This window comes from Pezoporus wallicus, unplaced genomic scaffold (assembly GCF_028554395.1).
Source record: "Pezoporus wallicus isolate ANWC-B61680 ecotype Strahan unplaced genomic scaffold, APGP_CSIRO_Pwel_v1 contig_5261, whole genome shotgun sequence".
Lineage (NCBI taxonomy): Eukaryota > Metazoa > Chordata > Aves > Psittaciformes > Psittacidae > Pezoporus > Pezoporus wallicus.
In genome coordinates this window covers 853,794-879,492 of record NW_026642423.1, presented here as the reverse complement: position 1 = coordinate 879,492, position 25,699 = coordinate 853,794, and the positions used below count along the sequence as shown (strand labels likewise).

Sequence of the window (25,699 nt, the reverse complement as noted above, 5' to 3'; positions counted from 1 at the left end):
CTACCCAGGGATTCTGGGTGGGATGCAGTGCCATCACCCCTTATCCTAACAGAACCCAAGCTTGATGAGGTGGAAGAAGCCATGTCAGAAAAAAAAAACGCTGTTTAATGCAGAGCTCTGAGGCCAGAGTGGGCTGGGGACGGTATCCATTTGTCTGTACATCCTGGGGGAAGCATGACCCCATCTCCCAGCAATGGCATCTCCCTGTCTGTGTGCAGCATCCTGGCTCCTAGCTCCCTGTTGGGACAGTGGGAGTCAGAGCTGCAGCATGCCTGGAGCTGGTAGGGCACCTAAAAGGGGTGTCTCACACAAGGGGAGCACAGACTTCTGGTCCCATGTCCAGCTTGCTCCCCCCACCCCAGTGCTCAGACCCTTGCAAGCAGTGGGCTGTGGGGACGTGGCCCCTGGTGCCCCTCACCCTCCACAAGGAGCCAGGCAGTGGAGCGGTCATCGAAGGCATCGCAGGTGTAGGAGTCCTCGTCCTCAGGGCCCACGTGGTGGATGATAAGCGTGCGGTAGCAGTCCAGATTGCAGATCTCGTACTTGTCACCGGCAAAGATCTCGGTGTCCCCACGGAGCCAGCGCACTCGGCCCCGGGCGTGGGACACGGTGCACTCCAGTGTCGCCTTGTGCCGCGCCAGCACCGTCTTGTCCCGCAGGGGCTTCACAATCCGGATGGGCAGTGCTGGCAGGTAGGGGGAAGCCATTGGCATTTAGGTAGGCTCCTGTGGGAACCCCTTGAGCTGACCCTTATGCACCCCAGCCTTGATGGTGGAGCCCAGCAAGCCCTTGCACTGCACACCAGTACCTTTCACCTGCAGATTGGCCTCCGAGACAGCTGTCCCAGCCACGAAGCGGATGAGTCCCTTGTCCTCAGGGCGTACACTGCAGAAGAGCAGGAAATGACGGGTCCCTGGGGAGGGAGAGGCAGACTCAAAGTGATGAAGATGGGTGCCCATGACAGGCAGGGGGCAGAAAACCCCTCTCCACCCAAACTCTCCTTGCTTGAGCTTCAAACCAGGTGTGGTGCCACCTGCACCCCCACCTTCTTGCCGTATCTTCACCGTGCTGGAGACCTTGATTTTCTCTCCGTCGTGGAACCACTCGCCCTTCACATCACCATGCGATGCCTCACAGTTGAAGACAGCGTTGTCACCCTCCTGCACCTGGGTGTCCTGCAGGTCCTGCACAATGCGGACCTGGCGCTCTGCAGGCAAAGAGCAGGGTGCCAGGGCAGCCAAGGGCAAGGGGGAGCGAGTGGTGCAGGGCTGGGGGGGCACAGGCCCCTGGGAGCTGGGTGGCTGTACCCTGGACGTGCAGTGTGGCGGAGGCACAGCAGTCACCCGCATCACAGGTGTAGGTGCCGGCATCGGTCAGCTCACAGTGGCTTAGCTGCAGGATGCGGCGCCGACCCGCAGAGTAGATGCGGCAATTGGGCCCTGGCCGCAGCTCCTGCCCATCCTGCTCAGGGACAGCATGTTCAGGATTGCAGGCAGGCAACATCCTGCTGCTTTGCCACCTCCTCCCCTGCCCACAGCCCCTGCAGGGAGTGGGGTGAAGCAGGGAGGGCACAGCCAGGCACTGCTGGAGATGATGAGGGTGAACCCTCACCTTGAACCACTTCACTTCCACGCTGGGGCGAGATAGCTCACACTCAAAGCTGGCAACCCCTGTCTCTGGGACTCCCAGGTCCCAAGGGACCCTCACCATAGTGACTGGAGGCTCTGAGATGGGAAAACATAGGACAGAAAGGTTTGTTAAGGCAAAGACGCGGGCAGGGATGGGGAACTGTGCCTGGGGCATCCCAGCATAGGACAAAGGTGGCACTTCCTGTGGCACCACCATGAGCAAGCACTCTTCACTGGTGTCCCAGCTGGCTCTGGACCCAGACCCTGCTCAGGTCACATCTCCTCCCTGGGGACAGGGGGACACCTCCAGGATGTGCCTGAAGTGGGCAGCTCAGCCCTGACATCTCTCCCAGGACAGAATGGCTGCAGGACAGGCAGTGTTGGTGCCACACGCCCCCCCCCCCTCCCCCCCCCCCCCCAAGCATGCCGAGGTGCCATACCCCGCACAAGTAGGCGAGCGCTGCAGCGCAGGCTATCAGCAGTGAAGGTGACAGTCCCTGAGTCCTCCAGCGACAGCCTCTCCAATGTCAGGCTGTGCCCACAGCCTGCGGTGCTGATCCGGCATGTGCTGCTGGGCTTCACCCGGATGCCATCCCGTGTCCAGACCCCAGGCACGCCGGGGTGGGACAGCTCCAGGTGGAAGGTGGCTGCCTCCTTCTCAAAGGTCTCCACGTCTGCCAGCGGTGTCTGGATCGACACCTTCCGAGCTGCAAGGGACCCATGTCTGCAAGCCAGGGGTGCAAGCTCCACCTCAGAGCCCCCAGTTCCCCAGTCTGTGCTTGCTGTAGTGATCCTCTAAATCCAGTCCTTTCTACCAAGTTCCCACCCTTGCCCATCCCTAATGCCCACACTCACCTCTCTGTTCAACCAAAATACTGTCTGATACTTGCTTCCAGCCAAGTACCAGATCTGCCCCTCCACCCTGCAGTGAAGTTGCAGTGGGTGGGTGCCCTCCCCATTACCATCCTTATCCCCATCCCCATCGAGTACCATCCCCAGCATGGTACTCACGCTCCACGCAGAGCTTGGCCTGGGTGCGGTCATGCAGGGTCTCGCAGCGGTAGGTGCCGCGGTCAGCAAGGCCAAGGCAGCGGATGGTGAGGGTGCGCCGGCACCCCACCTCCTGCAGCTGGTACTTGCTGCCTGGCTGGAGGAGGACACCATGCTTCAGCCACTGCACTTCGGCAGACTCATGGCTCACTTCCACCTCCAGGCACACATCGCCCTGCTCCTCTGCCACCACGTCCTGCAGCTTCTGCACGAACAGCACCTGCGCCTCTGCATGGCCCATACACCAGGTCAGCAGCAGGCCCCGGGACTGTACCCTGGGCTGTGCTGCAGCTGGCTCCTTCCCCCTCACCTTGTACACTCAGCCGGGCTGTGCTCACCAGCCCCTCGGCGTTGGCAGTCACAGTGCCTGCGTCACCCAGCTGGCACTGCCGGAGGTGGAGGCTGTGGCACAGCCCACTCCTTGTCACCAGCAGCCGCTCACCAGGGACCACAGGCTGGCCATTCAGCTGCCAGGCCACAGCCACATCCTCGGGGGACACCAGGCACTTGAAGGTGGCGTCCTCCCCTTCCAGCACCATCAGGCTCTGCAGCTCTGTGATTATCTCCACCACCCTGGGGACTACAGCCAGGGCATTGGGGCACAGCAATGGGGACCCTTCATCCTGCAGAACTGCTGAGCATCCCCACACCCTCCCTGCCATCACTGTGCTCCCTCATCACCCCCATAGCACAGGGGTCCCCAGGGTGGTAGCCAAGCCTCACGCACAGCTCACCCTGCACCGTCAGTGTTGCCAGTGTCTGGTCATCGTTGGACTCGCAGCAGTACTCGCCAGCATCCTCAGGCTCCACGTGGCTCAGCACCAGTGAGCGCTCTCGTCCCTCTGCCATTACCTGCCGGCGAGGGCTGGGTGCCAGCACCCGCCCGTCCTTCCTCCATACCACATCTCCCCGCGCCTTGCAGAGCTCACACCACAGCACAGCGCGCTCACCCTGCCGCACCCGCACGTCTGACAGCCCACGCAGGAACTTCACCAGTAGCTCTGCACAGCCAAACCCCCCGTGTCAGCTCCTGCTGTCACCAGGGGGGCACCCCGGGGTACCCCCACTACCCTGTCACCGCTCACCTCGGACGCTCACATCAAACTGCATCTGGTCATGGGAGGAGAGGCAGGTGTAGACGCCAGCATCCTCCTTGGCCATGTTGTGGAGGATGAGGCTGTGCACTCGGCCGTCCCGCCGCAGCTCACAGCGCTCACTGGCCACTGCTGCCTGTTGCGGGCCCAGCCAGGTGACATCAGCTCGCTCCATGGAGGTGACAGCAGAGAGCACGGCGCTGCCACCCTCCAGCACCAGTAGCTTCTCCCGCTCCTCCCGCTTGTTCACAAATAGCACAGGTGCCTCTGTGCCAGGGAAGCAACAGGCTCAGCTGTGACCCCGCTGGCAGCACCGGTGTGGGATGGTTGTACAAAGCATTCTGGTGTGGGGCAGGGACTATTCCTGCCCCCCGGCATGGGTGAGGAACACTCCAGTCTAACCTTTCACGTGCAGCATGAAATGCACCTCGTCGTCGCCGGCATCACAGAGGAAGATGCCAGCGTCGCCCAGTTCCGCTTGCTTGATGGTGAGGCTGCGTGCAGGGCCCTCACTGCATACCAGCAGCCGCCCGCCTGATAGCAGCGTCTGTCCGTCCTTCTGCCACCGCACTACTGCCGTCTCTGGGGACAGCCGGGCCACCAGTGTCACACTGTCCCCCTCCAGCACCTCCAGTGGGCTCTGTGCCTCCTCCTTGTTGACAATACGCACGGGCCGGGCTAGGGAGCACAGGGGCAAGGCAGGGCTCAGGGCTGTCCCTGTGGTGCAGGGCAGTGCAGGGATGGGACTGCTGCAAGCGGAGAGGTGGCAATGCCCACAGTAAGTCATTATGGGGCAGGAGGGCTGTGGGGCTGATGGGGGTCATGGCGGCACCAGCTGGGGGTCCTGGTGCAGGCTGTTGGGGGCTGTCAATTCAGGGGCTCCAGGCAGGGACGTGGCACAGCCCATCACTCCTACATCCCTCCCTGCAGAGGCAGCTCAGCTGCCAAGCTGGGTCCATTAATTTTGGGGTGTTCCCCATCCTGAGCGCCTGTGCCAGGCTCTCTCCCACTCTCCCAGCCCTCCATCTCCAGCTGATAAGAGTCCGGGCTGAGCTCAGCCGTTGGCAGTCGAAACAGGAGAAGCGGCGCCTGGGAGCTGGCCAAGGTTAAATTTAACCAGTCCCTGGCTGGGGGAGGAGGGAGAGACGTGTTTCGCCATGACCCTGACATGTCCCTTCCTGACCAGTGGCTCCTGCAGGGCTGTGGATAGGGCTCCAACCCTCCCCTGCCATGCTGCCGCCCTGGCCTCTGCCATCAGTGTGGTCACAGAGGTGTCTCTTCCCTTGTTGTGACACAATCCCACCATGCTAAGTGTCCCCAAGGCACTGAGCTTCCACTGGCTCACCTGACACCTCCACGTTCATCACCATGCAGTCGCTGGCAGCGTCGCAGATGTAGCACCCCGAGTCACCAGGCTGTGCCCCACAGATGGTGAGCTGCCGCAGCACCCCATGGGCCTTGACCTGCACCCGCTCACCCGTCTGCACCTCCTGGCCATCCCGGAGCCAGCGCACAGTGGCATCAGGCTGGGAGAGCTTACAAGCCAGCACCAAGTCCTCCCCGGCCACCAGGCAGTGATGCTCCACGGCACCTGTGCTGCCCACAATGGTCACCGGTGGCTCTGGGACTGGAAAGACAGGCTGTCACCACAGGAGCAACAGCCTGTGCTGGGTGCTGCTATCTTTGGATCCTGTCCGGCTGTCCTCTGGCTGCAGCTGGGCAGCACAAAGGTTTCTAGAGCCCCCGCTCCCTGCGTTCCCCCCACCAGCTTCCCTGTGTTCACTGCCACCGAGCTCAGCCCCACACCAGCCTGGTAGCAGCCAGGAAGTCACCTTGGGTCCCTGCCACACTGGCCACCCCTACGGGACCTCCTGCTCACCTTTCACAGTGACAAAGAAGATGATACTGTCATCCCCGGTGTCGCAGAGATACTCCCCTGCATCCCTGCCCGTGGCACCCAGGACAATGAGGGAGCGTCGTGCCCCGTCCTCCTCCAGCCGCACACGTCCTGTGTCCTGCAGCTTCTCCCCATCCTTGTACCACTTCACCTCCCCATGGGCGTGTGAGAGGTGCACCTCCAGCACCAGGTCCTCCATGGCCCGGCAATGCCGTTGCGTTGGTAGTGTATCCCTCTCCAGGATCCTGACCAGTGGGTCTGCAGTGCCCAACATCATCAAAGCAGAGGGCTCCAGAGTCTGTGCACCCAGCACCCTCCACCAGGCTCTCCCCCAGCCTCTTGCTCACCTAACACTTGGACAGTGAAGGTCACTGTGTCATCAGTGGCATCGCAGATGTATTTTCCAGAGTGCTCAGCCTGAGCCACAGGGATGAGCAGGCGGCGATGGGCACCCTCCTCCTCCAGGACCAGGCTGCCTCCAGCCTCTAGCCTGACACCCTCCTTGGCCCAGGTCACATGAGCATCCGCACGGGATAGCTCACAGCCCAGTGTCACTGTCTCTCCCTGGGACACCATCACAACAGGGATGGGTCTGAGGGGCTGCAGGATTCTCACTGGTGGCTCTGCAAAGATGGTGTGGCTGTGATGCAAAGCAGTGTGGGGACAAGGTGGCCCTAGGGACACTTCTGCTGCCACCCCCAGGCAAGCATTCATGCTGGGTGGCCTAGGGAGTGGCCACCCACCAGCTTCATCACCACAGAGCAGCCAGTCCCCCTTTTCCATGCTGGGAAAGACCCTGTGGCCAGAGTCCTACCAGTGCCTCCCTGCTCCCAGGTCCCCACTGACCTGACACTTTGACATCAAAGGAGATGGCCTCATCCTTGCTCTCACAGATGTACTCTCCCGTGTCCTCCACGCTGCTCCTGGGGATGAAGAGGCAGCGCCAGGCCCCCTCCACCACCAGCAGCAGGTTATCAGTCTCGTCCACCTCCAGCCCATCCTTGAACCATCGCACGGGAGCATCTGGCACAGAAAGCTCACACCGTAGCTCCACACGCTCCAGTGGCTGCACCAGGAGCTCCAGCGAGCGCTGCAAGGGCTGCAGGATCCTCACTGGTGGCTCTGCCGGGGATGTGGAGGAAGGGTGTGAGAACCTGCTGGTTCTGTTGTCCCTACTTACCGTCACTTGTGTCTCTGTAGGGCTGAGGGGGTGCTACAGCCTCCCACCCCGGTGCAAAGGGGCAGGAGCTGTCTGAGGACACAGTGGGCCCACAGTGCAAACCCATCACAGATGAAGGGGGGCACCCACCAGTCCCTGGGTAAGGCAGCTGCACCCCACCTTCTGCGATGCTGAGGGCAGGGAGCAGGGCTGCGACCCCACAGCACAGAGCCAGGGCAGTGTTGCCCTCACCAGGACATCCCTGCTGTGCCACCAACCTGCCACTGAGACGTGGTAGGAAACAGATGCATCCCCAGCATCGCAGATGAAGTCCCCCATGTCCTGTGGCTGGGCACTGGGCAGCACAAGCTGGCAAAGCTGACCCTCCTGCTTCAGCACCAGGTTCTCGCCTGCCTCCACCTCCTCCCCATCCTTGTACCAGTGCACCAGGACCCCCGGGCGGGACAGCCTGCACCACAGTTCCACACGCTGCCCTGCCATGTAGGCATGGGGGACATCCTTGTTGGAGCCGACGATCCTCACTGGTGCTTCTGCTGGGAGACACATGGAGGGGCTCAGCCATGGTGCTGGGTGAACCCCACGTGAGAACAGGCACTCCCCAGGCAGCTCACCTCTCACAGTCACCCTGAAGTTGGCAGCATCATCCCCAGCATTGCAGGTGTACATCCCTGAGTCGGACGGCACGGCTGTGGAGATGTGCAGCCTCTGCAAGCACCCCTCTGAGTGAATGGCCAGGACGTCGGTTGGGAGCACAGCCTTGCCATCCTTCAGCCAGTGGACAGGGGCTTCTGGGGGGGACACCTGGCATTCCAGCAGCACAGGTAGCCCTGCCAGCACCTCCTGCAGCTGCTGTGCCTCGGGCACTGGGGCAATGCAAACCTGCATAGCTAAGAGGACCAAGACCCTGTGCCACATGGCCTCCATCCTACCTGTCCCAGGGCTGGTGGCCAGTGTGATCCCAGCCCTGCAGCACTGGTAGCTGAAAGATGAGGGAGCACCAGGGCTGGGGTGTGAAGTGGCATAACCCATGGGCAGTCAGCATGGCTGTGCCCTGGTGTGGGGATAGGCAGGGTTCCAGGAGACAGAGCAGCTGACCAGCCCCTTGACCATATCCCCCTCCACCCCAAGGGCACTGGCAAGGAGCTGCTCACAAGGAGGTGAGGGACAGATAAGATGCTACAGCCACTGGAGGGACAGTAGTGTGAGCAGAGGGAGATGGGGCAGAAGGAGAAGGGGGAAAGGGCCATAGCTGTGCATGACACCCACCTGCCACAGTGATGGTGTAGAAGACAGAGTCCCCACCAGCATCACAGACGAACTCCCCCGTGTCCTGTGGCTGGGCACTGGGCAGCACAAGCCGGCACAGCGGCCCCTCCTGCTCCAGCACCAAGTTCTCACCTGCCTCCACCTCCTCCCCGTCCTTGTACCAGTGCACCAGGGCTGCTGGGCGGGACAGCTGGCACCACAGCTCCACACGCTGCCCAGCCATGTAGGCATGGGGGGCATCCTCGTTGGAGCTGATGATCTTCACTGATGCTGCTGCCAGGGAGAGACATGCGGCTCAGCCAGGACGTAAAGGCCCGAGCCAGTGGTGCTGGCAGTCCCAGCCCTGTGTGGTGTGATCCCTTTACCAGCTCATTGCCTTTAAAGCCAGAAGGCACCACCTCATTCATAGCACAAGCAGCTGGGCTGCCCTGACTGGGGCTCCCTCTTCACCCATCACAGCCAGGAGGAGCACAGAGCTTTCAGCTGGCTGTAAATCTTTGCTATGCCCTCGCTATCATGGTACCTGACCTGCTCTGCCCTGGGACAGAGCTGAGGGATGGGAAGAGAGTATGCAGGTAGGCAAACACCTTGTTAGCAAGCCCCAACACTGCTACTTGCAATCTATGGTGCTAGCACCAGCCCCTGTGATGCCATACCAGGGGGGCCCACCCCTCTGCCTGTTTCCCTGTTTTGGAGGCTAACAAGTTCCACCTTCTGTCTCAGCTCAGCCTTGGCATTTGCTGACTGCGGCACCGACATGTGGCTTGCTTGCATCCAGCAGCCCCATCCTTCCACCTCACTGGGACACAGTACCCCATGCCAGATCACAGTGCTCACTAAATGCCACCATTACTGGGTTGCACACAAAATGTGTGCCACTGCTCACATCTCCAAGCAGGCTTGAGCTGGATCTCTAAAGGCAGAGGGGTTCTCAGCACAAGTTCTAGGTGACCAGCCCGCCTCTCTCTTGGGAGATGGCCAGGATGTGGCCTCTGCCTGCAGCAGCCAACACTACATGGCCACATGTGTTGTAGCGGGCTGTAGCTGTCCTGGACTCTACTCTGGTGCTCAGCCAGCCTGTGACCTTGGGTTGGCACAGGGCACACTTGGCGCATAGCAGACAAATTGGTTGAGCACCAATTGATTGAGCACCACAAATTGGTTGAGCACCAATTTGACCTTCTCACGGCCCACAGCTGCCTGCTGTGCTGGGTGTCCAGGCTGCAAACTTCCCAGCCAGTTTCCAGCCGCGATGCCCAGGCTCAGCAGAGCACTGCAACCCTGCAGTGCACAACCGGCACAGCGCCAGTGTGCAGCATTCAACCTGCACCGTGCTGAGCCTGCATCCGCCTGGCTCCCTGATCAAACGCTCAGCAGCTGCTTGTCCCCCTGGGCCTGCTAAAAGCAATCACATCACTGAAGTTCTGCTGGAGATGTTGGAAGGCACCGAAGCAAGGAAGGGGCAATGTGCCAGCCCTCAGCAGGCAGTGCTGCTCCAGTCCCACCGCCAGCTCTGAGGCAGCCCCAGTGCTTTGGCAGCTGCTAGAAGACCCAGAGGCACATAGGGGTAGCCAGGCTGGAGGCAGCAGCTGGTGGGGGATAGGTGGGATGCCTCAGGGAAACCCAAGCGTGCCACAGCAGTGCTGACAGCAGCAGCCAGCACAGTGCACATGCCAGAGAGTTGCCAGCCTGAGGCTCCTGGCACCCACCCCCAGCCCTGCCAGTGACACTGATGGCCAAATCCTGATCAAACCAAGCCAGCCTCTCTAAGAACCTTCTGCCCAAGTAATACAAAGCTGCTCAGCCAAACAGCTGAGCTTCAGCAGATGGTGCTCCCCTCTCCCAACTGACGGAAGCCAAGCTCTCCATGACACGCACCACCACAGGGCAGATGATGCCTCCTGCCTCTGCCCAAAGCCCACACTGCCTGTCTGGCAGTGGTGATTTTGCCTTTATCACAGTAAATAATGTCCCTTCTTTACCCTCCCACCAGTCACCACTTCACTGACTCTTCCAGAATCTCTTGTCGGCCATCCTATCTTCATGCCATCCTCTGATATCAGCTTTGGCCCTTTGCCACATATTAGCACCGTGGAGAGGCTTTACCACCATGGTCGCAGAAGGTTTTAACTGGGCTTTAAGTCTGCCCTGGTTGCCTTCCTGTGGTTGTGGAACTGTGGGTTTTGGGGCCAGAGATGAGAAGTCTTTCACTCACTTTCAACTTTCATTGTCCTCTGCCTCCCTGCTTCTCTGTGGCTGGGGCAGTCACTGCGGAAGCCACCCCCTGCTTGCACCCAGCAACCACCACCCAATGTTCAGTACCCAGGCAACTGCTGATTTTCAGGTCAGCAATTAACACTGTCCATCAGAGAGATGTCAGACAGCAAGTCACCCCACGCCAAGTGCCAATCCCATGATATTTAGGACCTCAAAGGAGGATTTGGTTACTGGCTGTGGCAGAAGTCCAGCAAACACAGTGGCATGGAGGTGCCGGTGCCCTTGGGTGCTTGAGAACTTCTGACTGTCAGAGTGAGCTGTCCCCTTTGACAGTCAGTCTGTGTGGCTTTATGCATCAGAGTTGCTGCAAAGACCCTGAGTGACCTGAAGCTGATAACCTGGCAAGAGCGTCTCTGATGAGACTCCCCAGAGCAGCATATGACAGGAACACTGAGAGGAACACATGCTGTGGCACCCTGCAACGCCAAAGAAAGTGCCCCAAGATGTTACCCTGCCAGCCCTCCTGCATCACACCCACCTGCCACGGTGACAGTGTAGAAGACAGAGTCCCCGCCAGCATCGCAGACGAACTCCCCCGTGTCCTGTGGCTGGGCACTGGGCAGCACAAGCCGGCACAATGGCCCCTCCTGCTCCAGCACCAGGTTCTCGCCTGCCTCCACCTCCTCCCCGTCCTTGTACCAGTGCACCAGGGCTGCTGGGCGGGACAGCTGGCACCACAGCTCCACACGCTGCCCGATCATGTAGGCATGGGGGGCATCCTCGTTGGAGCTGACAATCTTCACTGGTGCTGCTGCCAGGGATGGATGACACAGGGCTCAGCATGGGCACCTGACAGCAGCTTTCAGCTCCATCATGGGGGCAAGACGAGGGGCAGGAGCACTGTCAGGAGGTGGAGTCCAGGCTCCCGCACACAGCCCCCAGCTCACCAGTCACGGTCACCACAAAGCTCATGGAATCATCTCCAGCATCACAGGTGTACACGCCGGTGTCCGAGGGACCCGCTGAGCGGAGCAGCAGCCTCCGCACGCAGCCCTCTGCCTGTACTGCGATAATGTCATCCAGGGGCACGGCCTCACCATCCTTCAACCAGCCAACAGGAGCATCAGGGGGGGACACCTGACACTCCAGAAGCACTGGCAGCCCTGTCAGCACCTCCCGGAGCCGCTCAGCCTCGGGCACTGGCGCGATGCGGACCTGCGGGGCTGAGAGACAAGACAAAGGGATAAGAAGCATCCTCACATCCTCCAGCATGAGAGCTGCTGGTGCTCTTCTCCCAGCAGGACCCCCAGGGTGAGCACCCTGCTCACCTTGCACATGCAATGTGGCCGAGTCCCGCACACTGCCGGACACAAAGGTGACCTGAGCCCCGCTGTCAGCCTGCTGCACTCCCCGGATCATCAGCGAGTGCTCCATCCCGTGGCACCGCACACTGCACCGGCTTCCTGCCTCCTCCTTCTCCTCGTACAGCCTGGTACCGTTGAGGAACCAGGTGCCTTGCACTGCAGCTGACAGCTCCAGGGAGAACCACGCATCCTCACCGTCCCTCACCCGCGCATCCTGCAGACCCCTCTCCAAGCGAGCTGCAGGGGCTGAGCACAGCCAGACTCAGCACTGGCCAGCAGCATGCTATGGCACAACAACCTGGCTGGCCCTTGGGGAAAGCTAGCCCCCAGGTGGGAGTCCCTGGCTTGGCATCCTCACCGAGATGCACGGAGCCAGGGAAATCCACAGGGCTGCTCCTGCCGTGCTCGTTGGCAGCACAGATGCGGAAGCAGTAGTCAGCCTCGCGGGGTACGCTGTTGCCCAGCACCCGCACGCAGCTGGGCAGGTCGGTGGCAAGGCACTGCACCCACTCGCCTCCCAATGCCTCCCGACGCTCCAGCAGGTAGCGACTGGGGGCACGAAGGTGGGCATCAGGTGCAGGGCACCAAGTCAGCAGGGCTGTGTTGCTCTCCACCACACTCATCTCAGCTGCCACCGGTGCGCTTGGGGGGTCACGCTTCACACCTGCAAGTCACAGCCCTCATTGCCTGTTTGGGGACAGCAGTAAGGCTCCGGGTGGGGTGTCAGAAGGGCTGAGTGGGGCTATATAGTGTGTTTCTCTGGGGATCCTCCCTCTGATGGAGAGGATGGTCTTGCTCCCATGTGGCACAGTGCTGGTTATAGGGATTTGTGAGTGCCCTGGAGGGCCGGGGCCTTGGACCCTGCTAAAATACTGTTTCCCCAAAAAGCCGTCACAGTGTCATGTCCCCACCACACTGGGTGCCCATACCCGCCTCTCCTCCACATCAACCCTTTCCATGAATGGGCAGAATGGTGGACGTAGGAACCCACCAAGCCTGGGGCTTACACTTGACCCGGAGCTGGGAGGATGTCTGTGACTCTCCGACAGAGAAGGAGATGATGCCCGCGTCCTGGCGGGTGACGTGCACCAGTACCAGGAGGTGCGTCCTGCCAAAGCTCTTCAGCACGGTGCAGGGGGACTCCCGCAGCTGCAGCCCATCCCGCCGCCAGCAGGTCCTCTCCACCACCTCCCGTGTCTCCACACAGAAAACTGCATTCTCCCCCTCCATCACGTCCAGCTTCCGTGGCAGCCGCTTCACGATCACCCCTATGGGAAGAGATGCATAAAGGCTTGGGGAGGGATGCTGAGGAGCATCCCTGGGGAGGAAGGGCTCCCCAGGGTGGGAGAGAAAATGAGGTTGAGGAGCGGCAGCAGCAGCAGGCACCATGGCCAAATGGAGGGAAGGGGAAAGTGGGGGGCAGTGGGGACCCTGGCAAGGAGAGAGACAGGAAAACAAAGCCATGCCACAAGGCAAGCTGATCCCCACCTTGGACAGAGACCTCAGCAATGCTGCGCCCCTTGTCCTTCATCTGGCAGAGGTAGATGCCATCATCATCAGTGCGGGCATCACGGATGGTCAGACGCCGCACCACACCTTGCTCCTCCATCACATACTTGTGGCTGGGCTGCAGCTCCCTGTCCTCCAGGTACCAGGTGGTGGGGATGGTCTCCAGTGGCACCTGGCACTCCAGCACAGCATCCTCCCGCTCCACCACCTCCACATCCGCCAGCTGCACCTGGAACTGCAGCCGGTGCTCTGCCGCCAGGAGAGATGGGTGCTGAGGGTGCGCAGGGTAGAGCACCCACCAGCAGCCCTGTGCTCAGTGTTTTCCAGCTCACACAGAGCACCAAGCCCTCGGCCCTTCTCTGCTCTCCTCCTCTTTGGCCTGTATGGGATGGACACTGGACCAAGAAGCACATCCCCCAGAGAGAGAGGAATGAGGGAATGGGCTGGGGAGACCCAGTGGTGCCACCAGCATCTCAGCAGGGACCTTCTGGGGACGCAGGAGCATGTATGCCAGCATACTGTAGCAGGCATCTCAGCGGAGGGCAGCAGTAGAGATGGCAGGGGGTGCACCAGGAGCCGGGTCACCACAGCCGTGGGCTGTCCGCAGCTGCCAGGGCAGCTCCAGGGGCTGGGGCTGCTGCCAGCTCAGACACTTGGAGTTGTGCCCTGCAGGGCTGCCCGCCAAAACCACTCAGCACTTCCAGGGGAATTTGTCACCAAGGCACTATCCCCACCACCCCGCTCGTGGCTGGACAGCCGCAGCTCTCCAGAAATGCCACCTCTGTTTGCAAGGAGAGAGGCACAAGGGGAACACACCACATGGGAGCCTAGCATCCACTGCTTCCAGCCCGCAGTTCCCTGGGGAGGAGTCTGGGGTGACCCCAGCTGCATGGGGCAGGGGAGAGCCCAGGGTTGCTGGGCTCACACTCAGGTGCATCCCTGCCAGGTGAAAAGCCCTGAACCACCCCAGCATCCAGCAGCTCTTGGGTGATCACCTACCTTTCACCTGGAGCTGCACTGCACTGAGGGTCTGGCCGGCAGTGTTGGATGCGGTGCAAACATACAGCCCCTGGTCCTGGGGTTTGCAGTACAGCACCTTGAGGATGAAGTAGCCCTCCCGGTCCTCATAGATGAGATGCCTTCGGCCAGGGGTGAGGGACTCACCGTCCTTCTGCCAGATGATCTCTGGCTTGGGCTTGCCAGTAACGTAGCAGCGAAACTTGGCATGCTTCCCTGCACTCACAGTGAATGCCTTAGCCCCTGGCACCCTGGCTGGGACCATGCCATTGGGCACCCATGTCTCTGGTCTCATGCACTGTCCTGCTGCATGCCGCCGCTGCTGCTGCTCTCCCAGCGTCTCAGGGCCATTACCAGAAGAGCCACTGGGGAGCCTGTCTGGCAGTGCCTGGGCTTCCACCAGGAGCACAGCAGCTGCCAGGGCCTCCCGGGAGCCGCTGCGTGCCCTGCACAAGTACACCCCCCCATCTGGGGGCCGTGCACCAAACAGCTTCAAGAAGTGCCAGTCCTCCGGCTCCTGCCCCACTGCGAAGTGGCTGCTCTCAAAGAGGTCAGACAGCTTGTGACCGTCTTTCTCCCACTGCACCACTGGGCATGGCTGCCCAGACACCCTGCAGGTGAACATCACGTCCTCTCCCCGGCACGCACGTATGGACGAGGGGGCAACGAGGAAGGCAGGTGCTTCACTGTCCAAGCATTCCTCCTCCTCTCGGGGCTCTCCCACCTCCACCTTGAGTGTGGCAGCAGCATAGGTCTCGCCAATGCTGTTCTTGGCCTTGCACACATAAAGCCCACTGTCCTGGGGAGTGGCACGGGACACCAGCAGACTGTACAGGTCCCCCTTGGCCTCCACATGAAAGCGGCCTGAGGGCTCAATTGGGATCTTGTCCTTCTCCCAGAGGATGCTTGGCCGGGGGTCACCTGTGATCTGGCAGCTCAGGACTGCATCGGTGCCACTTTGCACCATGAAGGCACGTGGGTAGGCCAGGAACCTGGGGGCTCCCTCAAACCCCTCCATCACCACCTCCTCAGCGTCACTGCAGGCAGCTGGCTGGAGCAGCAGTGTGGATCATTAGCCTGGGGGGGATGCACAGACCGACCATGGTGAGGGGTTCGGGCTTCAGTACTGGAGCACTGTAGAGCACCAGCAGGAAGGACCTGTGCCTGGTCGCATGAGCATGACACTCTCTCCGAGCACCCCAGACCCCCGGATATCCTCCTGTCTCAGCCCAAATCGCCCATCCCCCATCCCAGTCCAATGGAAGAGGTGACAAAAAGGCAGATCTTAGCACCCTGAGGGGCCAGGGCACCCACAGCCTGCCCCAGGGTGGCAGAAGGGACCCCAGCTCCGGACTCAAGCAGCTGCTTGCGGGTGCTGGGGAGGGGTAACGGCGGCGGCAGGACGGCTCCAGCCCGCCCCTTCCCCACCCGCGGGGCATTCCTGCAGTATCGGGTGGTGGCAGAGCCGCATTCCTGCAGCATCTGGGCTGGCTCCGCAGCCAGGTGCTGATACGGGGCGGCCGCGGGTGGGCGGGCGGCACCCGGCCGGACCTGGGCTCGGAGAGGTCACCCCGCAGAGCCCTGCGGGGGGGAAAGTGAGGCTCCTCCTGGAGCAGATCCCCCTCCAGATCCTGTAGGATCCTGCCCTTGGGTATGGAAAAGGCACGGCTGGAGATCATCAGCCCCAGGTTGAGAGGGAAGGCTGGGGAGCACCACCCCAGCACTGCGGGTAGCTGCTCAGCGTCACGGGCAGAGGCAGGCAGGGTGTTCCGTGCCTCCCTTGGGCGAGTGCACCCCGACCTCTGCCCGCAGCACGGCCCAGGCTGGGGCAGAGGCGTCTCTGCCTCTCTCAGGCAGGGGGAATAGAAACTAAAATGATCCCTGAATGAGCCAGAGGGGACGGTAGCACAGGGCTGACTCCCAAGGAGTGGTAAGGACCAGGGCCATCCCCTGGCACACGGTCCCTGACCCCATAGCAGCTCGTGCAGACACTCACAGCCCTGATGGCTTGGCCACCTCACTTGGTCCCTTCCCTGATCACCCTTCCCCACACAGCCCCACAGCCCAGTCCCCTGCCCCACACACGCACCTCGCTTTGCTGTCTCTGCCAGTGTCTCCCAGTGCCAGCACTGAGCTCGTGCTGCTTCCCCCAGCTCTGCTCCTGGGTGTCAGCACACAGGGACCAAACGTTACAAATGCCTGCAGCTGCTGTCCCCAAAAATACTCTCTGATGACATGCTGGGTTGATAAGACTGAGCCTGGTCCATTCAGAGCCTCGCTGGGGCAGGGCTGGCCTACCTATGTATAGCAGCCCAGCAGGAGCACCCGGCCTCCAGAGATCAGGGGCGCCATAAACACAGTGGTGCCTCGGTGCTGGGTCAGTCTGAGGCAGGAGGCAATGTGCTGTGTAGTGCGTGGCATGGTGTGGGGCACATGGCATGGGACACCAGGCTGCAGTGGGATGGAAGATGCCATACAGGACGTGCTGAGTGGGGTGGGTGGGGCATACCACACTGGATGCTGCATGAGATACCAGGCTGCAGGAGAGGAATGTGCCTTACAAGCCGTGCTATGCAGGATGCGAGGCTGCAGGAGGAGTGGAGGGGGTGCAGAGGATGCCCACCACCTCACAGGGCAGGAAGGGATGCTGGATGTGGGATGCACCACAGGCAGCAGCGGGAGGAAGGGCAGGACTTGCTGTGTCCTCTTACAGCCTGTGTCCCTCCTGCAGCTCCCACCCCAGGAGCCAGCCCGTGGCTGGCCAGCCCAAACAGCACTCCAGAGTCCTTCTCTTGGCACTGCTGTGGGGTCTCCAGCAGGCCTGGCTCTGCCTCATCTCCTCTTCCCCATGAAGCTGTTGCATCCTTCCCCAGGCAGTGTTGGGACCTCTTGCCAGCCCTCCTGCTTCATGTCCCCAGGAACTTGCCTGCCTTCAGGCTGCCCTGTAGATGCCACAGCCCTTCCCCCACACTGTCCTTAGGGCCCTATCCTCACATCCCCATTGCCCTGTGAGCCTGGGGTGTCCCAGCCATCCCTGGCAGGGGTTGCCCAGCCCGCCGCCCCTAATATGCCCTCTCTGGCCAGGGCCTCGCAGGGCTCTGTACCCCACCAAGCCCTTGCCCAGATATCCTTGCTGGGTACAACCACTGCTACCTCCCACTCTTGCCTAAGAAGCTCCAAATCTGCAGCTCCTCCACCACGGGCAGCATCCAGCACCAGCAATGCTTGCCCAGGATGCCCCCTCCACCCGTACCAGTGCAGGAAAGCCTTCCCTGCAGCACCCAGCCCACAACCTGGACTCTCCCGCCCCACACACCCGCCACCCCCCAGCAGCATCCACCCCCATCCCAGGCGCCGTCCTCCCCCAGACCACACTGTCCTTGCAGTCCTCGCATTCCAGACGTCTCAGCACTTTCGCTGCCCAGAGATAATACTGCGAGCAGACGTTTGCGTCAGTGTCAGATAGGTCTCAATGCCACCCTGCCCCAGGGGGAGCACAGTGGGCAGACGGGCTGGGCAGGCAGGCAGGAGCCCGCGGCAGAGCCCCCCGAGCCACCTGCCTGCTGTGCACCCCACGGTCATGCTGCTCCTCCTGCACCTGCTGCCTGCCATGCTGCCCACTGCCGCCCTGGCCAGCTGCACTGGGGCTGGTGTTGATCGGCAGCTCATCCTGGCCAAGGTGCGGGCTCAGGTGCTGGAGCATCTGAGCCCCCCGGTTCTCCAGGAGGAGCCCCAGAAGGAAGCAAGGAGAGTGCACCGGAGAGATATCCTTGAAAACACTGAAGTTGAGCCAGAGGAGCTGGAGGACACCTCCCAGGTTATCCTTTTCCCTTCCACAGGTGAGAACATCTGGGTGGGATGGAGAGGGCAGAGGGGTGAAGCAGAGTGGTGGCTTGGGGCAACACAGATGCAGCAGGATGGAAGGGGTGCTGTGGTGGTCTGTGGGAGAAGAGAAAGAGGGCAAGCCAGGCTGGGGCACGGGCATGGGTGAGGTTTGGTAAAGAGCTAGGAGGTAGCATGGTATGGCAGGTGGGACAGGCAGAGCAGCCCAGGACACTGGCAGGGAAAGGGGCAGGCGGCACGAGAGGGTGCTGAAAAGCTGGGGGATGGCTGGTCCAGGCAGCATGCGGAGATATGGGGAGGGGTGAGGAGTAGGCAGGGTGGGATGCTAGGAAATGGGTCAGGATGCAGGGAAATGGGATTGAATACTAAGGGACAGGGCAGAATGCTGTGGGACAGGGCAGGATGCTGGTGGATGGGGGCAGCAGCAATAGACAAGCCTAGGTCACAGCAGGGCTCAGCTGCAGGGCGCAGTGCAGTGGCTGCTGCATAACCCTAGGCATCAGCTCCCCTGCAGCTTGCCACAGCCCATGCCAGCAGCTGGATGCCTTGCCAGCACCCCAGCGACCCTCTGCAACATCCCACCTCCCATCCAACATCAAGGACCCTCCCCAGGTTTGGGTGCACACCCTGAACATCTTTCTTCTCTCCCCTCCCTTCTTCCCCCACCTAGATGTGCCCTGCGAGCCCTCACAGCCAGACAAGCTGCTGGAGGAAGAAGGCATTTTCACCTACCTCTTCCAGCCCTCAGCACACACCCTGAGCCGTGCAATGACCTCTGCCCAGCTCTGGTTTTACACTGGCCCCTCGGCGGCTCCGAACCACTCAGCCCCCAATGTTCTGACCCTGTCACCACACGGCCGTGTGCCACTGGCGGCCATGGTGGTGCAGACACCTGAGCACTGGACTGTGTTCCACTTTGCCCCAGCACTGCTGACCCAGCTCTCGCAGCCACTCTTTGTGATCCTGGTGCGCTGCCCCGGCTGCCCCTGCCTGGCCGAGGAGGACAAGATGCCCTTCTTGGTGGCCACCACCCGTGCCAAGGGCAGCGAGAGGGCTCGTCGCTCCGCCGTGCCCTGGTCCCCAGCTGCCCTGAGCCTGCTGCAGCGCCCATCCGAGGACCTGGCCGCCCATACCAACTGCCGCCGGGCTTCCCTCAACATCTCCTTCGAGGAGCTGGGCTGGGACAATTGGATTGTGCACCCCAGCAGCTTTGTTTTCCACTACTGCCATGGGAGCTGTGCTGCAGGCCATGGGCTGAGCCACCGCCTGGGTGTGCAGCTCTGCTGCGCTGCCCTGCCCGGCACCATGCGCTCCCTGCGTGTCCGCACCACCTCTGACGGCGGGTACTCCTTCAAGTACGAGACGGTGCCCAACATCCTGGCCCAGGACTGCACCTGCGTCTAGGGCATCCCGCAGCCCAGCCCCAGACTGAGATACTGCCTGGGAGGAGTCAAGTGCTCAGGGGAACCCTGCCTCATGCCACAGGGACCAGATGGACACTGGGGTTTGGGCTGTGCCACCCTCCCCTGCACAAGCCCCAGCAGTTTTGGGCTGCCCTGGGTATTGTTGGGCTGCCAGACCTGCCCCAGGGCTGGTCCCAAACTGGGGCAAGCTAAGGCATGGTGGGGCAGGGACAGGCACAGCCTCTGTCAGAAGCCACCATGCTGTCTGCAACCAGCTCAAACTCTATTTCTCCCCACCTTTTCTCCTCATCCAACTGCCCCCCCCCACCCCAGGCTGTGGTCCCACTCCTCCTGCAGAGTGCCTACCCGTGCTCCCAGGCAGGGCCAGGCTGCTGCAGCACGGTTTGGGATGTGTCTGGGTGAGCCCATGCCACAGCCTTGAACTCGTAGCAGGGCTGGTGGCACATGCAGCACTACAAGCAAGCCCACTTCCTGGCAGCAGCGCCTGTTAGAAAGCTTAACAGAATCAATTAAATAAACCTGTTCCCTTTATCAAAACAGCCTGGAAATGCCAGCTTCCATCACAAACAAACACAGAGGCAATGCATGTACAGCGGGATGTGAGCTATCCGAGGGCTTTTAGCTGGAGGAGGGAGGGGACGGACAAGTGCTGCAAGAGGTGTCCAGCTCCTTCCAGGAGGCCCCAAGAGGGAACTGGGATGTGCTGGCCAAAACTGGCATGGGATGGCATGGCTGGGTTTGTTCGAGCCCCAGGGCAGGGCAACATCCCTTCTGCTCCTGGCTGCAGCAGGATGGGAAGGAATGGGGAATCCCATCACCAGGCCTCTTGCTGGGGACAGGATGACGCAGGAGCCCAGCTGGAGCAATGACACTCCACCAGGCCGATGGTGGCTGTGACTGCCTCTGTATGCACGGCAGGAACGACTGAGTCACCGCGGGTGAGCGGGGAGGTCCCAGCCCAGCTGTGCAGGATTCCCTTCCCACCCCTTCCTCCCGAAGGACCGGATGCAGCAGTACAGTACAAAACGTCTCCAGCCTTTACTAATATAGATATAAAAAGAAAAGAAGAAAAAACAGAGTGACAATCATTGCTTAGTAAAAAACAACGCTACAAAAATCCTCGTGTGACCCAGGCTGAGATGATGAGAAATGCCCCACTGGCCCCCAGCCGAGCCCGGCTCCGGACATGACATCTACCCACGATGGGACCAGGGTCCAGTCCCACACAGGGGGTCCTGGCCCAACGACCAGAGCAGGAGGGCACAGGCTTTGGTCCAAGAGCAGCTGGCCGAGTGGGGAGAGAGGCGGAGGCAGCAGGAAGGACAGCCCCTGCTCTCTGCACATACATTTCTGAACTGGCCAGCCCTGCAGCTCGTAGCCCTGTGCAGGATGCTGCGCAGCACGACCCCCCGGCCGCACCAGCACTTTCCAGCAGCGGTGCCACCAGGACCCTTCTGTCTCCTATGCTTCAAGCAGAATGCCAGCCCAGTGTCCTGTCCCATGGCTCGGCCCAGCCAGCCAGACCCACAGGCTCGGTCCCCTAGGCCCCCATGCTGCCAGCATGGCCTGACAGGCACAGCCCCGGCTTTCAGCAGGCAAGGGAGGGCACAGGGTGTGAGGGGAACATGCTGCAGGAAATGGGGGTGGGAGGAGGAAAAGGGGGTGAAACAGGAGACAGGGAGGGGGGCACAGGCCCAGAGAGAGATCATGGGCAGAGTATAAAAACGCCAGGGTGCACACGCTGACAAGCTTATAAAAATGTACAAAAATAAGATATTCCCTTTTTGAAAATTGAGTAGGAATGTCCCCCAAGGCCCCCATCCCTTCCACTGCCCACGGGCACAGGGCTGCCCGGCCAGCCCCGGCAGGCAGGCACACAGCATCCTTCATCCCGCGCTCCTGGCAGGCTCTCTGTCCTGTGCTGGCAGCAGCAGCCACTCCAGCAGATACTGCCGCCATCCCTGGTGGCATTCACAGCCCTGTGGGGAACAAGAGGCAAGTTAGCACCCGCCCTGGGGGAAATGGCATCCCCTCCCCAGGGACCCTGGGGGCAGCCCCTATGGCCCTCACCCCAGTTGGCCGCATGGGTCCCTGTCCCTGGCTCACCCGTGGTCCTGTCGCAGGCACCAGTCCCCTTCTCATGGGCGAGGTTGAGGCGGTTCTGCTCGGCGGCAATGCCGTTGGCCTCAGGGCTGCTGCTGCGGGAAGGGCTGAGGGGCCGCGGTGGCGGCTGGAGGTGGAAGGCGACCTCCAAGTGCTCCTGTGCCAGGCGCAGGTGCTCACGCAGCCGGTCCAGCTCGTGTGCCGGGGGAGCCCCAGCCAGGGCGAAGCGCCCGGCCCCCAGGCTCTCCCGGTAGTCCAGCTTGCCGTCGGGCAGTGGTGCTCGTGGCGGCTCCTTCTTCAGTGAGTGATAGGTGGGGGGTGCGCCGGGGGCTTTCTTGGAGTACTGTGGAGCAGGGCTGTTGCCAGCCGGGAGCGGGGGGCCATTAGGCTGGCTCAGGGCATCACGGATGCGCCCCACGCCCAGGTGCACGAGCTCACAGAGGTTGAGGAAGAGGCAGAGCCCGCTGACGGCGTACATGATGAGGAGGAAGATGGTCTTCTCCGTGGGGCGGGAGACAAAGCAGTCAACGGTGTGCGGGCAGGGGCTGCGGCTGCAGATGTAGGAGGGGCTGACCTCGAAGCGGTACAGCAGATACTGGCCAAAGAGGAAAGCCATCTCCAGCAGAGAGCGGCACAGCAAGTGCAGGACATAAGCACGCATCAGCCCGTCCTGCTTGATGCGGCGCCGGCCATCATGCTTCTCTCCACCTTCTGGGCTCTTCTCCTTCTCCACCTCAATCTCCTCAAAGATCATAGGGTCTTCTTCGTTATCATCCTCTGCCTCCTCATAGTCCCGCCCAGCTCCCCGGCGCACCACCGGCATGCGTGCCCGCCGGGCTGCCAGTGCCCGGCGCTGTGAGGATTCAGGCATGCGGGCGATGCGGTGCATAGCGAAGCCCAGGTAGAGCACCGATGGCGTGGCCACCATGATGATCTGGAAGATCCAGAAGCGGACGTGGGAGAGCGGGGCAAAGGCATCGTAGCAGACATTCTCGCAGCCCGGCTGCTGCGTGTTGCAGACAAACTTGCTCTGCTCATCATAGTAGATGGACTCGCCCCCCACGGCCGTCAGCACAATGCGGAAGACAATGAGGACGGTCAGCCAGATCTTGCCCACAAAGGTCGAGTGGTTGTTGATCTCCTCCAAGAGCCGTGTCAGGAAACTCCAGCTCATCCTGGCCAGGCAGTTGTCTCAAGCCCTGCAGGTAAGGCAGGCAAACAGGCGCTGAGCAAATACGTGTGCATTGCATCAGGTTCCCTCAAAACACCAGCCACCATCCCAGTTCTGTCCCTCTCCCACCACTGGTGTCCCTTCCCTCACCTGCACATCCTCAGACAGATTTGCATTAGCAGCCATAGAATCACAGAATGGTTTGGGTTGGAAGGGACTTTAAGATCATTTAGTCCCAACCCCCTGATATGGGCAGGGACACCTCACCCTATACTATGTCACCCAAGGCTCTATCTCCCCAGAATCATATCTCCTGCTCAGCATTGCCTCCCTGTGCTCCCATCTACATCCTGCTCCTGCCCTGACGCCAGGCGGGCAGGTGGAGATCTGGGGAGCAGAGGAAAGGCTGGGACACTCTCTGTCCCTGCAGGGCACACCTGTGGAAAGAGTCAGCACAGCCACAGCCAGGGTAAACACGCAGCACGGGGCAGCGCCAGCTGGGCATTGCGAGGGGACAGGCAGGGGACGGAACCACCTCCTCCACCCCTGGTCTGCAGCACCTGTTTGCCACCTGGTCCTGGGCAGGTCCCCAGCCAGTACCACACCCTGTGCCAGCACCCACATGCTCCCTTGGGGGTTCTCCCGGTCCCCGGAGGAAAGCAGCAAGTGGCAGGCCCTCTGAGCAGCATCCCCTACCACATGCCAGGTCTTCAACCTGCGGAGCTCTCCCTCAAGGACTGGCATCACTCTGCCCCACCAAACCTCTGTGCTGTGCCCTCCCTCATGCCAGACCCCCAGCCCAAATCCTTACAAGCCCCCAAAGCCCGTGGTGGAGCACCCTGCAGCCTGATGGCAAGGGCTGGTGGTGCAGAGCAGCAGACAGGAGAGCAAATGGCAAGGGCAGTGTAGGGCAACTGAGGAATTGCACAAAACCCCAGCAAAGGAGCTGACACCAGGGGCCGGAGAGGAAATTACGAGGACCGCATCACAGTTCCCAGAGAAAGGAGAAGACACAAGAGGAGACACCCCACTGCCACGCCAGGTTTAAACAGCCTGCACACGAGCTAGTGCAAGGGCAGCAGGTGGCAGGGCTGCCCAGGGTGAGCAGAGGGGACATGTCCCCACAGAGCCACCAGCTCCCCCCCGCCTTGCCTGCCCTGACCCATTGCCTCTGACCAGGGAACACCCCTGCAGCCGATGATTCCTGACGATGGTTCCTGCTGCACTCACGCCACTATTGTTCAGAACAAGAAGATCTTTTTGGCTTAGGTCAGCTGCCTCCCAAGCAACCTTGCCCAAACAGAAAAGCCTTTCCAGCAAAAGCACCCATGTAAGTGACATGCTCTTGCTGATAGCCTGGCACTCAGCAGAACCTGCTGAGATGCAGGAGGTGGCATGGGCTGGCACCAGGGACCCAAACCCAGCCCACCAGGCCCACCATCCTCGTGTGGTCAAGCACCGTGCAAGGTCTCCCCGGTGTGAGGCCCTCTCCCCCACCACCCTGCTGAATGGTGGATGCTTTGTGTCTGCCTTTAACTCTTGCCTGGCAGCACCACACCGCCCTGGCCCCAGGATGATGGGCTGGGATAGGGGACAAGGCAAGGAGATCAGGCAGGAGGGCAACCCCTGGAGCTGGTAAGTCCGGGGTAAGTGAAAGCACACACGTGGGCACTGCGTGGTAGCCAACGAAGAGTGACACAGAAACAGACCGCAGCATGGGTCAGGAGCTGCAGTGGGCACGGTAGGGCACAATAGAGCTCCTTGGGGCTAGCAGCCAGAGGCCAGCTCCCCGCCAAGGGGCCCAAACACGAACCGCCTCCGGGCCACGCTGTGAGTCAGGACCAGCTCCACGTGCCGCGGCTGGGCCCTCACATACACCCCAGGTCCCCCCGCCTGGAGCGCCCAACCCCTCCGCCCCAGCCTGCCCCGCCCAGGGACCCCAATCTCCTCAACCCAAATCAGGGCCCCTATGCCACAGCACCGGGCAGCCCACCCGGTGCTCACCAGTCCCTGCGAGCCCAGGGACCTCCGTCCCACTGACCACGGCCAGCCCACGCTGGGGCCCGCTGACCCCCGCCCCACTGAGTCCAGCCCACCGACGGCCTCCTGCCCCGCTGGCTGACCCCAGCCTGCCCGGGATCTCAGCCCTCCCGACCCACCCCGCTTGCGGCCCCAGCCCCGCCGGCCGCAGCCCATGCCCGGGGCTCCCGCCCCCCCCTCCTGGGGGACCACCGCCCACCTGCCTCCCCCCTCCCCACCGACCCGCGCCCTCCCGCAGTCCCCCGATGCCTGGCCCCACTCACGGCGCGCCGGAGCAAGCGGCTCCCGCCGACAGCGGCGGACAAAGCGGAGAGGCGGCACGCCGCCGCCTCCCGCCGAACAAAGGGGCCCGGGGCCGCCCCGCCCAGCGCCCGCCCGCCGGTGCGCACCGACCGCCCCGCACCGACCGGTCCCGGCCCCGCGGGTGACTTAGCCGCCGGGCGGGACGTTGCCGCCCCCGGTGTCGTACCCGCCCGTGGCTCGGGCAGCGGAGGAGCCGGCCCCGGCCGAAACTCGCACGGCGTCTGTCGGCGACATCAACCACAACAAACGGCGCTATCCAGGCAGCCACCGAAATGCCTCCGCCGTCCCAGGTGCCGGGCTCCCAGCCCCGGCGGTCCAGTCCGTGCCCGCCAACTTTTGCTCCCGGGGAGCTGGCTGGCTTCCGGGATGCCGGTCCCGGCGAATGCGGAGCTGAGGCTTCCAGCTCGGTGGAGCGAACCGCTCTAAACCGTTAGTGCGGACGGAGGCTCGGGGCCCTGGCTCAGCCCGCGGGGTGCTCAGGCATGAGCAACACCTTCCCAAGGAGCACCGGTGAGCCTGGCCGCGGGGGAGCTAAGGGATTTGGATCACCACCCTGAAGCCGTGGGCTGTCCCTCCCTCTGCCAGGCAGCCCG

The 25,699-nt window shown here is 61.9% G+C and overlaps 3 protein-coding genes across 11 annotated transcripts; 1 reads left to right on the top strand and 2 right to left on the bottom strand.

Annotated features, from left to right (window-relative positions):
• Positions 1–90: 90 nt before the first annotated feature.
• Positions 91–16,668, bottom strand: OBSL1 (obscurin like cytoskeletal adaptor 1). 9 transcript variants are annotated; one of them, XM_057430367.1, is made up of 27 exons: positions 16,312–16,668; positions 14,205–15,021; positions 13,185–13,454; positions 12,704–12,964; positions 12,055–12,360; positions 11,661–11,942; positions 11,280–11,555; positions 10,871–11,143; positions 8,116–8,388; positions 7,461–7,736; positions 7,107–7,382; positions 6,516–6,791; positions 6,017–6,292; positions 5,652–5,927; positions 5,118–5,399; positions 4,175–4,450; positions 3,764–4,039; positions 3,413–3,679; positions 2,989–3,258; positions 2,640–2,906; positions 2,069–2,335; positions 1,612–1,724; positions 1,308–1,461; positions 1,046–1,207; positions 809–913; positions 419–685; positions 91–237 (listed from the first exon to the last, which is right to left on the bottom strand). In XM_057430367.1, the coding sequence occupies exons 1-27, from the start codon at positions 16,660–16,662 to the stop codon at positions 230–232; spliced, it is 7,203 nt and encodes a 2,400-aa protein (XP_057286350.1). In that variant the 5' UTR covers positions 16,663–16,668; the 3' UTR covers positions 91–229. The 9 variants fall into 9 exon arrangements, with proteins under 9 accessions (XP_057286350.1, XP_057286348.1, XP_057286349.1 ...); XM_057430365.1 differs by having other exon boundaries at positions 14,205–15,273; positions 16,312–16,619; XM_057430366.1 differs by having other exon boundaries at positions 7,107–7,379; positions 14,205–15,273; positions 16,312–16,619.
• A 947-nt stretch (positions 16,669–17,615) lies between these two features.
• On the top strand, positions 17,616–20,026 carry INHA (inhibin subunit alpha). The gene is made up of 2 exons (XM_057430380.1): positions 17,616–18,061; positions 18,736–20,026. The coding sequence occupies exons 1-2, from the start codon at positions 17,695–17,697 to the stop codon at positions 19,467–19,469; spliced, it is 1,101 nt and encodes a 366-aa protein (XP_057286363.1). The 5' UTR covers positions 17,616–17,694; the 3' UTR covers positions 19,470–20,026.
• A 479-nt stretch (positions 20,027–20,505) lies between these two features.
• On the bottom strand, positions 20,506–25,170 carry LOC130610461 (gap junction gamma-1 protein-like). The gene is made up of 3 exons (XM_057430377.1): positions 25,067–25,170; positions 21,596–22,791; positions 20,506–21,468 (listed from the first exon to the last, which is right to left on the bottom strand). Exons 2-3 carry the CDS (start codon positions 22,764–22,766, stop codon positions 21,461–21,463), a joined length of 1,179 nt encoding a protein of 392 aa, XP_057286360.1. The 5' UTR covers positions 22,767–22,791; positions 25,067–25,170; the 3' UTR covers positions 20,506–21,460.
• Between the last annotated feature and the right edge of the window lie 529 nt (positions 25,171–25,699).

What these genes read in the sequence shown, in the direction of transcription:
- INHA (XM_057430380.1), top strand. Translation starts at nt 17,695, where the DNA reads ATGCCACCCTGCCCCAGGGGGAGCACAGTGGGCAGACGGGCTGGGCAG. An exon ending in TATCCTTTTCCCTTCCACAG is followed by an intron (nt 18,062 to 18,735) that starts GTGAGAACATCT and finishes TCCCCCACCTAG; the next exon opens with ATGTGCCCTGCGAGCCCTCA.
- OBSL1 (XM_057430367.1), bottom strand. Translation starts at nt 16,662, where the DNA reads ATGCCATGTGCCCCACACCATGCCACGCACTACACAGCACATTGCCTC. An exon ending in CTTCTTTGTCACTGTGAAAG is followed by an intron (nt 5,400 to 5,651) that starts GTGAGCAGGAGG and finishes CTGTCTTTCCAG; the next exon opens with TCCCAGAGCCACCGGTGACC. An exon ending in GGCCAAGCTCTGCGTGGAGC is followed by an intron (nt 2,336 to 2,639) that starts GTGAGTACCATG and finishes GGTCCCTTGCAG; the next exon opens with CTCGGAAGGTGTCGATCCAG.
- LOC130610461 (XM_057430377.1), bottom strand. Translation starts at nt 22,766, where the DNA reads ATGAGCTGGAGTTTCCTGACACGGCTCTTGGAGGAGATCAACAACCAC.